This window comes from Schistocerca piceifrons, chromosome 1 (assembly GCF_021461385.2).
Source record: "Schistocerca piceifrons isolate TAMUIC-IGC-003096 chromosome 1, iqSchPice1.1, whole genome shotgun sequence".
Taxonomy (NCBI): Eukaryota; Metazoa; Arthropoda; class Insecta; order Orthoptera; family Acrididae; genus Schistocerca; species Schistocerca piceifrons.
The window spans coordinates 836,004,486-836,020,710 of record NC_060138.1 but is presented as its reverse complement, the minus strand read 5'-3'; the positions used below and the strand labels follow the sequence as shown (position 1 = coordinate 836,020,710).

The window sequence follows — 16,225 nt, the reverse complement described above, 5'->3', positions numbered from 1 at the left end:
GCTGTTTGGTTAAATCTGGGAGTGGGGCTGAAGGTGAGGCCTTTGGATAGGACAAAGGTTTCGGATTGGGAGAGAGGTTTGGAGGAAAGGTTAACTACTGAATTGGGGTGTTGTGGTTCCAGATTGTGTTGATTGGAATTTTGAGGTTTTGGAGGGAGTAGAGCTGGAAGTGGGAGATTGAGTAGATGGGAGAGACTGGGTTTGTGTGCAATGAGAGGAGGTTGAGGTTTGCTGGAAAGGTTGTGAAGGGTGAGTGAGTTGCCTTTCCGGAGGTGGGAAACCAGGAGATTGGATAGTTTTTTAAGGTGGAGGGTGGCATTCTGTTCTAATTTGCGGTTGGCCTGTAGGAGGATGCTCTGAACAGCCGGTGTGGATGTGGGAGAGGAAAGATTGAGGACTTTTATTAAGGATAGGAGTTGACGGGTGTGTTGATTGGCTGAGTGGATGTGTAGGTGAAGGATTAGGTGGGTGAGGGCAATGGATTGTTCAGTTTGGAACTGGTATAGGGACTGATGGAAAGAAGGGTTGCAGCAGAGATGGGAACTTTAAGTGTGAGGCCTTTGGGGGTGATGCCAAATGTCAGACAAGCCTGAGAAAATAAAATATGGGAGTGTAATCTGGCTAGGGCAAAGGCATGTTTGCGGAGGGAATGTAAATAAAACTTAATGGGGTCGTTGTGGAGGTGTTGTGAGGGTGACATGGTACTAGAAGGTGGAAAGTGTAACATGAGGCTGAAATGAAAATGAAAATAAATATAAACATATATGCGGAGAGATAAAGGTGAAGTAGAAAGCAAATGGAGATCTGGTGTGAAAAAAGGCGAAAAAGGGTTGGTTAGAGCTGGGCTATCTTGATCCTGTGGTGGACTTGTGTAGGTAGATAACGATGTGCATAAAGATTAGATGGTTATGTTGCCGCCAAAACACGTTAAAGGGTGGAGAAATTCGGGAAAATTTCGAAAAAGCTATGTGAGGATGTATTAAAAGGAGTGGTATGGTGGTGGCAGATTATGGAAATGAGGCTAACAATTGTCTGATGAAGAAATAATGACGTTAAAACCTGTGGGAAGCGGCTAAAAATGATCGGTGATGTGAGAGAAACGGGAATGGAAACAAAGCAAAAGTAACCCGGAAGGTGTACACGATCAAAGGCAGAGCCACGTGTGAAAGCACCCACGTGATTTACCAACTGACCTGCCTACACTGTGACACATTCTATGTGGGAATGACCAGCAACAAACTGTCCATTCGCATGAATGGACACAGGCAGACAGTGTTTGTTGGTAATGAGGATCACCCTGTGGCTAAACATGCCTTGGTGCACGGCCAGCACATCTTGGCACAGTGTTACACCGTCCGGGTTATCTGGATACTTCCCACTAACACCAACCTGTCAGAACTCCGGAGATGGGAACTTGCCCTTCAGCATATCCTCTCTTCTCACTATCTGCCAGGCCTCAATCTCCGCTAATTTCTAATTTCAATTTGCCGCCGCTCATACCTCACCTGTCCTTCAACATCATCTTTGCCTCTGTACTTCCGCCTCGACTGACATCTCTGCCCAAACTCTTTGCCTTTACAAATATCTGCTTGTGTCTGTGTATATGCAGATGGATATGTGTGTGTGCGAGTGTATACCTGTCCTTTTTTCCCCCTAAGGTAAGTCTTTCTGCTCCCGGGATTGGAATGACTCCTTACCCACATCCTTTCGTCTTTCCCTCTCCTTCCCTCTTTCCTGACGAAGCAACCGTTGGTTGTGAAAGCTAGAATTTTGTATGTATGTTTGTGTGTCTATCGACCTGCCAGCGCTTTCATTTGGTAAGTCACATCATCTTTGTTTTTAGATATATTTTTCCTACATGGAATGTTTCCCTCTATTATAACTATATATATATATATATATCCTTAAGTCATCGCTTTGTAATGAAACACACTTTATAATCCATGTTAAATCTCTGAATAATATTGAAGAATGATTATTGATAGCAAAATTATTATTGAATGTCGTATCGTAGGGATTTACTCGCTGATTAGTATGAAATGTCTTTTGGTAGATTCTTTGGTGGCTAAATCATCCTATTCTGGAGCTACAGATTCTCCTGCAATAATGGCATACCCAGTTCTTGTTGACTGAGTGGTGTAATAGGTTTGTCCCTCTCAAGAGCTCTTGTTCTCTTCTGTGATCTCTCTTCCTGTTCTCCTGCAGTTGTCTCTGATTTTCAAAATTAAGTGTTCCTTGTTGAACAATTTGTCACCATTTGGATCTATCTAGTGTAGCAGTTTCCCAGTCGTTTGTGTTTATTCACCATTTTGTCGTATTTGACTTGAGGACGTCTTTATATCATTTCCTTTGCCCTCCCTTGCGTTGGCCATTCTTCAATTGGGAGAACAAGATTTGCTCAGGGAACTGGGAGTTTGGCATGCAGATGATATGACCAGCCCAGCAATGCTTATGTATGACAATTTTTGCTTCAATGCTGGTGGAGTTGGTTTCTTCCAAAATGCTGTTGTTTGTTCGCTGATTATGCCACTTTACTTTCAATATTCTCCTTAGACATCATTGGTGGTATTTTTCTAAGGACTTTAAGTGATTTCTGAAGGTGGTCCAAGTTTCACATCAATGCAGGCATGATAATCGCATTGTAGACTGTAAGCTTAGATTTAGCACTCAAATCGTGGTTATCAAACACTCCTCTCAAAAGACAACCATATACAGCATTTGTAAAGTTTAGTTAGTGTTGAATTTCTGCATCTATGTTAGAATTTGCAGAAAGATGGCCTCCCAGGTATGAAAAATACTCTACAATCTCTAGAAGTGTTCCATCAACTGTGATAACTGGAGCTGCTGCAGTGGCATTTGGGGCTGGCTGATAGAGGACTTTCATTTTGTCTGTGTTAAGCTCAAGACCAATGCATTTATGATGCATTTATGATAGTTTGTAGATCTTCCTCTGTATCTGCCAGGATAATGTTATCATCAGTGTACTGAAGCTCGATGACAGCTGTTGTGGTTATTTTGCTTTTAGCTCAGAGTCTGCTAAGGTGGAATAGCTTACCATCAGCCCTATAAGCTATTTCAACACCCACCAGTAGGTTTTTCTTAACAAGGCGAAGAATGGTTCCCACAAATATTGAGAATAGGCTGGGTGCAATAATACATCCCTGCTTGACTCCTGTGGTGATCATAAACATTTCTCGGGGTCCATTGCGGCAAGGACAGCAGCATTCATGTCATTATGTAGAAGCCAAAGTATTTTGATGTATTTTTCAGGACATCCATTACATCAGAATTTTCCAGAGTGCTTCTCAATTAACAGAGTCAAAAGCTTCAACAGGGTCTATGAATACCATGTACAGGGGTTGGTCCTGTTGTTTAGATTTTTCTTGGATTTGCCTTGCACTGAAAATCATATCCAACATGCCTCGATTAGGTCTAAAGCCACTCTGAGTTTCAGGTAGGGTTTTTTCAGCCACAGGAATAAGTCGGTTGGAGATAATCCTAGCAAGAATCTTTCCAGCTATTGAGAGTAATGATATTCCTTGGTAGTTTCCACAATGGGTCTTATTGCATTTTTTTGAATATAGTAATAATAGTGATGTCACACAGATCAGCAGGTATTGTCTCAGTGTTTCATATCTTGGTAATAAGGATGTGAAAGTTTTTGATTAATTCGGTACTGCTATTTTTAAATATGCAGTCAAGATTCCATCCAGTCCATGGGCTTTGTCATTCCCCAGTTGGTGGATAGCTTCCTCAACCTCTTGAGTGGAAGGGACATCACCCATATGGTCTCGAATGGGTTTTTATGATATTTTTGTAAAAACATCCTCGTGCACCTCTGAATCTCTGTTGAGAAGTTCTTCAAAGTGCTCATTCCACCAAGAGCCAATTGATACTGAATCTTTAAAAAGTTGTGTTCCATTTCTATATCGAATGGGGTTTAGGCCTTTTTGAGGGGGCCACAGATCGCTTTTGTGGCAGTGAAGAAAGCTCTGGAGTTGTTGGTTGCTGCTAAATTTTCCATTTTAATTGATTTTATAGTCCACCATTGATTTTTGAGAGCTCTGGTTTTCCTTTGAACATCAGGTTTGGCATGGAGATAAGCTTTTTTTTGGTGGACTGATGCTGGATCAATTTGCCAGGCATTGTAGGCCTTTCCTTTTATTATCTAACATGCTTTGAATTTCATCATCATTTTCGTGAAACCAGCCTTGATGTTTTCTTTAGATGAATCCAGTTGATTCTTGGCAAGCCAAAAACAAGGAGGGATGGTTTTCAGTATTGACCAGTGTACTTCAACTTTGTCAGGATACTCAGCAGGCAACTTTTGCTTCACAATGTTCTGGAAATTCTTTTGGACTTTTTAATCTTTTAGTCATTCAGTATTTAGCAGATGTTTTGCTTGTTTCTTTTGCTTCCACCACTTGGATGGCACTTGTAGAGCCATTACTGAACAGACCATTCAATGATCTGTCCATCAGTCATCAGCCTGAGCTACAGTTCTTGTGATCTCCACATCACATCGATCTCTAGACTGCCCAATCACATAATCTATGAGATGCCAGTGTTTTGATCTGGGATGTTGCCATGTGGTTTTAAACTTATTTTTCTGTCAAAAGAGAGTGTTTGTAATGACAAGATTGTGTTCTGAGCATTTATTCAGAAGAAGAGTTCCACTGGAGCTGCCATTGTCAATACCCTCCTTACCAGTAATACCTTTCGATAGGGAATAGTCTCTGCCAACTCATGCATTGAAATCACCTAGTAGAATAATTTTATCTGACTGAGGTATGGTTGATAAGAGTCAGTTTAGCTGGGTGTAGAGCTCTTCCTTCTTATCATCCTCTGAGTCTAGGGTTGGTGCATATGCACTAATTATAGTGGCTTTTTGGTGTTCATGAGTTTGAGACAGAGGGTCATAAGTCTTTCATTTAGTTTTTCTAGATCATTGATAAGTTGATTCCTCACAGCAAACCCTCCACATCGATACAAGGCTCATTTTCATCTTTCCCTTTCCATCAGAAAGTGTAGCCTCCAGCTTGTTCTTTTATTTGACCCTCGCCCACAAGTCTTGTTTCACTGGGGGCAACAGTATCGATGTTGCATCGTTTTAGTTCATGTGCCACAATAGCTGTTCTTTGTTGTGATTGGTTGCTTTTGTCTGAGTCAATGAGAGTTTGATCATTCCAGGTAGCAATACTTAAGTTTCGTTTCTTCCTTTTGTTTCGACATATGGTGTATCCTGTGGACATGGCTATCCGGTCAAGTAGTTGGTTGGTTAGGATGACTGTGTTTAGGGCACCTTTCCAAGCCCCCTCCCCATGCAGGATGAGCAGAGTGGATTCTGAATAGGCGTGCTCAGTCACAGGTGCAGCACACGAGCTACTCTACAGCCTCCTCGAGTAAAATGGTGATCACATGCCTGCCACCTACATGCCATTTTGTCACTAAGAGCTTCCAGATTACACAGTCCTGCTCCCATCGCAACTTGCTGTTCTCTGCAGGGCTTTTCTGTATTGGACTGATAGTACTGTCCTCCAAAATATGCCTGTGCTTATATTTTTTTAACATGTAAAAGTTCCTGCACAACAACAATCACACTGTCCCCGACAGCTTTGTAATCTTGGTCCAGTGGCATAGTGACTGATAACTGAAGACACAAAAACTGCTGAGGCGTTTTGGGCCCCTGGGACAGGTTGTGGTGGAAAGAAGGAAGATGGGTGAGGAAAGGAAAGAAAGAAGGGACATTGGAAGACACACTTGATCTCGCTCCTCTGCTGAGATCCATCTGGCTAGGTTGGACCTGCCAGTAGCTATGCTACTGCCTGCATAGCTCCCAGCTTCACTGGAGTACACAAACTCTCCCACCTGCACAGACAGTGCTATGGTAAGCACTCCTGGCATAGATCACCGAATGTATTAAACAACTGACATGTGTTTCTTGATGATAAATGTATTCTTAAATGTTAAACTGTTTTCATTGAAAAAACATAAAAAGGGCTTTGTTGTCAGATGTAGTGACTCTTGAGATAGATTATAGTTTTCTATTCTGCTCCTTTCTTTATCTACTCTCGTATGACTACACTGCTGTGAAGATAAAATGAGAACACTAACATATATTTAAAAACAAAGAATCAATGCCCACCTTGCAGCTACTCTTCTTGATACAGTAGTAGAAGGTAGTAACCTAAAGCCTGTCAAGGTGCCTGATATAATAAGCTTAGTTTGTGGCACAGCCAAGAACACGGGACTAAATATCATTCAAGTTAGAGAGAACTTAGCTGATTATAGGGACAAACAAGGAATATGATCCAGATAATATGTGTAGGAAGGGATGAGTCCTCACTCTCAGGTAGATAAAAATCATTGTATAAATCCTCCATTGTGGTGGCAAGATTTCAGAGGAACCTGTAAACTGTCAGAAGTTGCCATAAAAATTCTGGGCACACCTGTTACATCTGCTACTAAAGAACATTCCTTCAGCACTTTTGGATGGATCCACAGTAAAAAAGCAAAAGACTCACATCAGAGGGCTGTAAAATTAAACTATCTCTCCTACAACTGGACGTTGATGAATGGAGCAGGTATATGTCATAAGCCTGTTGACCCCAAGGAAAAACTCATACTGAACAGTCCAATCCAAGACAAAATGGAGAAGAATCCAGTGGTCAGTGAGGAATCAGATTCAGGAGAATCTGAGGCAGAGTCGGAACTTCATTTTCCTTCTTCATCTTATGAAGATCAAGAAAGTTACTGACATTTTTTAAAATTTTTTGCAGTATTATAGTATAAGTAAAAATACTACTTACAAACTAGCTACTTAATTCAAACTATACTTCATTTCAAAAATTAATTTTAAACTTGAGTGTTGTTTTCTTTTTCGTTGTGCACTACCCTAAGAATTGACCTAATTAAAGATTTAAAAAGTTATGTTTATAGTCCAGTTTATTTTCCTTAATTACTCTCCCCTAACTCTCAAGCAATTTTATCAGCTTAGTTATCTGACCACGGAAGAAGTAGTGTTGTAAAACACTTTTTCTAATGCAAAATATTAGATTAAAATTTTTTATTAGTGCCACTTATCAATTAATCTTTAAAACGCATAAATGCCTGGGAATTTATGAATTTTGCAGATTTGTTCAGGCATTTTATGCTGGACATTTTTGCCAACTTATAAATGCCCACGCATTTTACACTATTATGTGGAACGCTATCAGGCACCAGCTCTGCACCCTCAAACCCCCAGTCTGTAATTTACAGGAAATGCATGGCCTGTGTGTAGACATCTGGTGTCATGTACCTTTGAAAACCTACCAAGGATTTGTTGTATGCATGATATGCATAACAGCTCCCATATTGTGCTCCTAATATGGACTAACACCCTATTAAGCAGGTCGTCATAATGCATTTGATCATTAGTGTGTAAGTGTCCAACCAGACTGTCATGTAATTCATTACATAAAAGGATTTGTTAACAAAGAGTTATTGCATTACCATATGTTAACATGCAAGGGTGGCTCCTCAGCCTCACTATAAGTGGTCATCTCATCCTGGATTTGGAATGACCTGCCCTTCCTTTTAACCTTCACCAATTTATCCCTCTCTTCTCCCCAGGGAAGGAACTTCAAGTTATGAAAGCTAGGTAGAGTGTCATTTTATGTTTGTCTATCGGCAGTACTACACATTTTTTCTCCTGTAAGTAAGTGCTGCCCAGGAATTCTGTCTCATAATTCATTAATTTTCTCAACTGAATTTTCCCTGATGCTGTTATCTAACTACACTATCATTCATACTTCATAAATATATCCCAATATGATCTATGAACTACTTTATTTTTAAATTCGCCTTGATAACTTTTCATACTCCAAGCTATTTCAGTTCCCAGGTGGCATTGCTTCACATGTATCAAGATCACGAATTCCACTTTTCTCTGTATGTTCATCTTTCCACAGATGGCTATGGGACTTTGGCTGTTCAGTACAAAACATCAAATGAGAACACCTTTCAACCATCTAAATTTCCAATTTGTTATTTTATTGAGCAACCAATCTGAGCTATATCTTACATTATATTCACATCTTCTGACAAACATGTAGGAAGATTCCCACCTCTGATGCAGTCAAAATAGAGGTACCTGTAGTTTTTTGAGACAGCAATAATTTCAGTCACCACCTGCTGAGTTTTGTTGACACACTTTTTATTGAAATATTTTGAACCCAAAGCATAAGAGAGTTCATAATATCCTGAGGAACTATTTGTATTCAGGAGAATGGACTTAGGAGGGAATATCTGCATCACAGAAATGAATGAAATCTTTTCTCTTACTAACTTACTGGAGGCAAGGACTCAACTAAAACAGAAACCAAAATAAAGCATGTGTAGCCCTCATAAATATTGATGTTGGAAGTAACAGTCATCACCATTGTCTGGTTGACAATTGGTAGTGTACATTTTCAGACTGTGGCGAGATGGGCTAGGTTAAATTTGAATCCTCAGTGCTGAGTCTTATAATAAGGTATAGCTGTCAGCTAGTGGTGGTCTGACTGCTGCATGCTCATGTTGTTGGTTTTATGTGCAGGTACATTGAAATTGATGTTCATCCTAGAATGTCCCAAAAACCTAGGTTATCGGTCAGCATTAAGTGTTATGATTTCACTTCCAGTAATTGCACACTCGCCTCTACCGACATAAACTGTCTATATCCAAGAACTCAGTACTGCTATAGGTTTGACACATTAATCTCCGGCTGGAATATGCCAACAATAGACCTAGTTTGATAAGACCTTACAAAAAAAGAAAGAAATTCCATGTTGCCTCCAAAGTTCATTGGGGAGTATTTAACTTCCTTTCCATTCGGTCACAAACTGAAAATAATATAACCCAATCTGTACCCCACTGTGCTAAAAGAAAGCCACATTCGGGCTCTAAGACTGGAAACTTCGTTTTTATTGATACATAAAGTGCTAGGCCATACAAAATACAAGAGACTGCTTCAAAATTTGTCTTGGAACATGAAATGAATGCATTGTACAGTAAAAGGAAGTAAAGTAAAGTACATCATCAGTCTGAAACATTATTTGAACATTACAGTGCTTTAACAGACATTATTCTGTTGGTGGTGTTATGCTGTTCTTCTCTATCAACAATGGAACCAACTCGTTCAGCCAGTTATAGAGGGACATAGCCCAAACAATGGTGCAGTTTCATTTTTTCATGTTTGTGAACATGTATTAGAGGTGGAAGTCATGTGCAGTTACGCAAAAGTCATAGAATGAAAGACTAATTCAACCTCAAATATTTGAAGTCATTGTGTTATACTCACACAGACACTAAGTCTTCAATGTTTCATTTTATATCTTTTAGCTAAAGGTCACATGTACTAAGTCCAGCACATAGACATCACACACAGTAGCAAAAATATTGTGAAAAGGATAGTTGCTAATCACCATATATGGGAGATGCTGAGTCACAGTTAGGCACAACAAAAAGACTCAAACAAAGCTTTTGGCCACACAGACCTTCATCAAAACAGTCAACACACATACTCATGCAAATGCAACTCACAACATACATGATCACAGTCTGGCTGCCAAAGCCAGTCTGGTCAACTAACCTGCGTGCTACTAAAGCAGTGACTGACGATATGCTGCAAGCTGGTATTGTTCATTTGTCCGGTAGCCCATGGGGATTTGTTATCAAATTAATACCAAAAAATGATGGCACTCTTCACCTCTGCAGCGATTACAGAGTCCTCAACACCAATACAATCCATGCAGTTTCCCAGTACCAAATATACAAGACTTTATTCATGCACTGGCAGGCACATCCACTAAAGCATGCTTGACTGTAAAAACGTGTATTTGCAAATCATCATGCACACTGACAGTACCACAAAAATGGCAATCGTCAAACCCTTAGATCTGTACAAGTACCTTTTCATGCCTTATGGGTTTAAAAATGCTGCATAAATGTGGAAACAATTTATTGAAATCCTCTTTCACCTCAGTCATTGCTATTCATGCCTCAACAAAATCCTTATTTTTTATGCCACCACTGAAGAACATGAGGTACACCTCAAGTTAGTTTTCTAAACCTTACAAGACAGTAGTGTGTCAAAGTGTGTCAATCAGTCATGACAAATATCAACTATGTCAAGAAGAAGTCAATTTACTAGGACACTTAATCAGTGCCACAGGCATCAAACTAACATTAAAAAGGGTAGAAACTGTATGACAGTTTTCACTACCACTAATTTACCACAAACTTGATGTTTCCTTGGAATTCTAAATTTCTACCGATGCCACATGCCACAAGCAGCTGCCTTACAAGTCTTGCTTATAAATGCTTCATCAGGTAGCAACAAAAATGAAAAAAAAGGAAAGTTGAATGGACTGAAGACACATGAAATGCTTTTGATAGCAGAAAAATTAGTCTCGTTAATGCAGTCACAGTCACATGTCCCATCCCAGATGCTCAACTGATAGTTACCACTGACGCGAGGTGCGGTGCTACAACTGTTTGCTGGGCAGTGAAACCCAACCTCTCTGGTTTTTCTCTTACAAACTGACAGCTTCCCAATCCAAATGGCATTCAACAGGGACTCCTCATGCTTTGTGAGGTAGTTAAGTACTTCCACAAAGACACTGAAGATCAGAATGTCATTCTACTCATGGATCACAAGTCACCTGTCAACACTATAAAACATCCATCAAAGGAGGTAAGTGCATAATTTTTTCCACACCTGACTTTCATCTTGCAGTACTCAACAGACATATGACACTTACACAGTGCAGACTTCATTGCTGATTACATGTCAAGGGTTAATACCATATCCCTTCACTTCAACTATGAACACCGGGTTGCCACCCAACAAACTGACCCTAGCATTGACGAACTACTATTCAGCAATGAAACCAGCCTCAAAATTGAAAGAGGCACAATCACAGCCAATGGAACATCGATCCTGTGTGAAATCTTTCTCAACAAAATTTGACAGCTGGTACCACTAAAATGCGACGTGAAATGCTTAACCAATTGCACAACCTTTGACATCCTGGCATATGCCCTACAGTCTGCCTCATCAACAAATGCTTTGTGTGGCCCAAAATTAAGAGAGACTGCCACACCTGGTCCAAGACGTGTGAATATGCCCAACTGCAAAAGGTCAATTTGTGATACCCCCAGCTCATTTCCATCACCTCCAAAGCTACTTAATGGGGCCCCTTCTTGAGTCAAAAGGTTACAAGTTTCTTCTCTCCATCATGAGCAGAGCTTCATGGCAAATGGAAGGACATTACAACTGAAACAACAGCGCATGATTTTGTTGACACTTGAATATCATGCTTTGGCACATTCAGACCATCACTATAGATCAGGGCCATCAATTTGAATAAGCACTTTGCAGTACTTAGCAACCTGTGCAGTATTAAACATACCTGCACAACCACCTACCACCTGCAGAGCAATGGCCTGGTCAAAATGTGGCACAGGGTCCCTAAGGCTGCTATCATGTGCCACAGCAGATCTTGGATGGAGGCTCTGCTGTGGGTCCTTCTTGGAGTGTGCATAGCATACAAAGAAGACCTGCAAGTATCGCTGGCTAAAATCTTATACAGTGGTCCTCCTGGTGGAGTTCGTACTACCAACACAAAACAATGAATATCCAACCCACCAAGCACTTGTACAATGTGTCAAAGAACACATCTGACACTCCCATGTACTGCCACGCAGTCCTCACACAGCACCACGAGTATTTGTACACAAAGCCCTTTCATACTGCAAATGTGTTGCATGATGATACAAGTCAACCTGTGCTCCAACCACCTTCCTGAGGCTCATACAAAATCATCAAATGAAATGTGCACACTTTTGATATCACTATCAGTGATATTTAAAGTCACCACTGTCACTGTCAGTGAACTGGTGCTATGTGGGGATATTGATACTTGTAACCACCACTAGCAAGTAAGGACTGTAATGTCTGCAACTTGACCAAAGACAGCAGTGGGTTTTGAGCTATATCTGTGAATGGATATGCTGCTTGTATTGTGCTTGTCAGTAAATTATGTTTCTATATCATCATTCTTGTCTCATTACTGGTACATTGCTACTGCCTCTTAGTGTGATTTCTACCAAAGGTGATATTCATCAGGCTCTCTTTGATGCGCCATCAATATTGGCAAAGCTCTGGCAAGCAAAAGATAAAGGAGGAAGAGTGTTTTCAAGTGAGATGGAGGGCAAAATATTTTTATTTGTTATTGTTCCAGAGGTGCTTCTGAGAGCTATTTATGTTTCTCACAAATTGTGTCTTATCAGCTACTTCCAAGATGGATGCATTCATCAGCTGGCATTTGTGTGATGTTACAATTGATAACTTTGATACGGTCCTTTCAGTGGTCTGCCACAGCTGATTTCACACTTTGTCTTAAGAATGTGTGTTGTTTATACTGATTTACACCCTTTTGAGGGTCCTCATTGTTTCACCTATACTCTTTACCAGAAGCATGCATCAGCTCATAAACTCTATCATTGATGGGATGATTAAATGGGCTCAGAGCAGATTGGAGAAAGTCTTTTATTTTATGTTGACAAAAAATATATGTTTTATTTCATTTACCTACGGTATATTTCATATGTCATCTGTTATTATGCTGAATATTTACATATTTTTAATGACAGCTCAACTGTCAGGATGTTTTTCCTTTTTGGCATGATATTCTCTGCATGTAAGACATATTAGTCCATTATATTAGGTGTTTTGGTAATGGTACTTACCTTGGATTGAAGGTATGTAGTTCTGAAAGGCCAAGTTTGTTAATAGCAAGTCGAACTTTTTGATCTTCTGTTAGTACAAACAGATTTTCCTTGTCTATATAATATTCTGCAACCTGTAAGGAAATAATTTCTTGGTATTACTGTACATGTAACAACATTTCAAGATGAATATGTTTTTATTTCTGGAAGATTCTCTGCATAGCTGATGTCTGATGAAATGTAACATTACCTTTCCTTTTGCTAAACAAAATCAGATTTAGGATTTGGTAAAATAAATCTGAATTTTCTACTTATATTTTTATTTTCCAAGCAGAGTAGTTATGAGGTTCAGTCAAAAAGTAATGGCTCCTATGTTTTTTTATTTTACTTGTCAAGAATTTCAAATGCAAAAACATAGATTGAAAACCACAGCACTGATGATTAATTTATAGCTTTTCAATATAATCTTTATTCATTCCCACAGTTTTGATCCATCTTTTAACAAGGACATGTACTCCAGTGTGATAAAACACATGGTCCTGCTTCCGAAGCCATTGACACATGGACATTTTCATGGCCTCCTCATCTTTGAAGTAAATCACACAATGAACTTCTTTCAACAGCCAGTACAGATGAAAGTCTAATGGTGATAGGTCAGGGCTGTATGGGGGATGAGGTGAGACTTCCCATCCATTTTCACAATATCTTCAATAGTGTGATGTGGTTTTGCATTGTCACAAAAAAGAACAACATGCACAATAGCTTCTGTTGGACAAACTTGCTGAAGATGTGCTTTAAGATGTTTGAGGGTTATGACATATTGGAGAGAATTTATTGTGCATCCATGCTCCAAAAAATCAACCATAATCAAACCCTCAGCATCCCAGAATATTTTAGCCATAACTTCCCCTTTCAACTGCACAATTTTGAACTACTTCTTCTTCAATGAGTTTCTATGTTTTCTGTCAAAGAATATTTAACATAGATGTAGATTATTAGCAACATATGACATTATCACCAAAATATTATGTAATTATAAATTTGTGTATGACTAGTTAGAAAAACTACACAAAATATGAGAAACCTGTTTAATTGTAAATGTAAATGTGTGCTCATGTGTTGTAATCTGACGACATCCATACAATATTTATTGTTCCACAGATGAATAAATAAATAAATAAATAAATAAATAAATAAAAATGATGCCTTGACCGACTCATTGATTCTGGTTCAGAAAAATGAACCAATGTTTCATGTTCAGCCACAGTTTTTTTCAGGAACTCCTCTCCCTCCAAATGGAAGTGCTGCAAGAGTTCTGTGGTAATTGTGTTTCTTATCTCTTTATTTGGAGTGAGTAACATTCTTGGTACCCAAGTTGCACAAAATTTTGGGTATATCAGTTGCTGAACAATTTTCATCACACAGCCTTTACTGAGAGAGGTAATATGACAAAAATCATCAGCAATTACCTGGCAGTCACGATAAATGATGTCACTGACAAGCTGAATATTGTGTGGAGTCTATGTAATGACTGGCCTGCTGCTCCCTGCTTCATTGGCCAATGATATTCGCCCCTTAGCTTCATTACAGTCACAAACCCAGTAATCCAACAGTGCTGGTATCCACTGTTGCATGACTGTACACATGTCATTTTTCAGTCTCTCGTGAATGCAAATGGGCATTTCACTTTCTGAATATAAAAGTTCTATCACTGAATGCAATCTTAATACACGTATATGAAAATCAATGTTGGCCATTTTGCAAGTGATTGCAATACTGGCATCCTTTCATGCAGAAAGTTGCTACTGTAATGAAATGGAGAAGAGGTTTTGCAGAATGGTATGACATTCAAATTTTTGGCTTACCAGTAAAAACAGTAAGTATTATTTTTTGTCTGACTATCATATAATAAATAAAAAAAAGAACTGGAATGACATATTCTGCTACTGAAAAAAGTGGGTGTACTTTTTTGTATTAAAGACTGAAATTTAATTTGTCACTGTTACTAGTTGATAAGTCTTCTCAAAAAGGGCAGGTTCAGCAAATACATTTTCAACTTATCTGTTTCAGTCGTTAATGAGTTACTGGTACTAAAATAATCCAAACATGACATAAGCTTGTACATTGCTCATATTTATTTGTCACCCTGACATTACCTGCAGAATTGCTTTCAGTGGAACAACTCCCAACAATTCTGATCCCATGACTGACACACGTAGAGCTGCTGCCTCTTTGCACACTTCTTCATAGGCTATATGAAGTGGAGTTACGTCAAAGTCTGTTATGTTGAGTGACACTTGTGCTAGGTTTTCCTCCTCAAGCCACCATCCAATGCCCTGAACTTCCTTAAGACTTCCTGGTTGCTCAGTACCTCGACCAGTTGTTCTTACATTCAGTGCTATTCTGAATAACAGATAAACTTATCTTCATAGATTAGTTAACAGATTCATTATTGAATAATTACTTGTTAATCATATTCTAGCACTGTAACTAAACAAAACTGCCAAGATCAAAATGAATCAGAGTTCCATAGTACACTGTATCAAGAATAGCTTGAAGGCAGTGTGTGTTCAAAGGGTACAAGTTGAATTATCTAATTGTGTTGTATGAAGTGGATCATATTTAGAAAAGATGTATTTTTGTAGTTAACAGTCATGTCTAGCTCATGTATACTACATTAAGTCAGTTATGGTTTCCACAGTAAATGAAGTTTACAGGAAAGAGATTGACAGAAAGTGCAAAATGGTAAACAGAGTGGTTTTTTATCAAAATGATGTGGAATGAGTCAGTTTACCGGATATCTTTTAGTGGGCATATGAGCATATTACTTTTCATTCCTCCTCATTGACTACACTTCAAAACTAGGATTTTTATAAAGGTAACTGGTTTTTAAATAAAAATTAGTCCATGGAATAGAAGCAGTAGTCCAGAATAAATGACTTTAGGTTATATTTAAAATGTGCTTTGCTATGTGCCAGGCTTTTACATTGAGTAAATTTTGTTACTGCATATTGAATTATTTTCTGATCCACTGACAGCTTTAATAATGAATAATAAGGGTCACTTTTTCCTTTAGTGTTGTAGGTATGGAGCAGGAATGGCTAGAGGAGAAATGCAAGGCTGTAGAAGCACATCTGACTAGGGGAAATAGAGATGCCACCTATAGGAATATTAAGGAGACCCCGGAGAGAGAATAAGCACCTGAATAAATATTAAGAACTCAGATGACAAAACAGTACTAGGTAAAGAAGGGAAGGCTGAAAGGTCGAAGAAATGTTTATATGGGAGAGCTATACAAGGGAAACAAACTTGAAGACAATATTGTAGACACTGCAAGAACAATCTGACTGAGGTCTGAAAGATTTAAGTTGGAACAAACCACCTGAAGTAGATGACGTTCCCTTAGAATTATCCAGATCCTTGCCACCCCATACCATATAAAACCTATTCTACCTAGTACACAAGATACTAG

At 39.0% G+C, this 16,225-nt stretch overlaps 1 protein-coding gene across 1 annotated transcript in view; it reads right to left on the bottom strand.

Moving 5' to 3' along the window:
* The window catches only part of LOC124714747 (formimidoyltransferase-cyclodeaminase-like), a 110,630-nt gene that overhangs the window by 30,349 nt on the left and 64,056 nt on the right, over positions 1 to 16,225 (bottom strand). Inside the window, exons 5-6 of the mRNA XM_047243046.1 lie at positions 14,910 to 15,156; positions 12,775 to 12,887 (exon numbers count right to left, since the gene is read on the bottom strand). Coding sequence (XP_047099002.1) covers positions 12,775 to 12,887; positions 14,910 to 15,156 — 360 coding nt within the window. The remainder of the gene's footprint in view (positions 1 to 12,774; positions 12,888 to 14,909; positions 15,157 to 16,225) is intronic.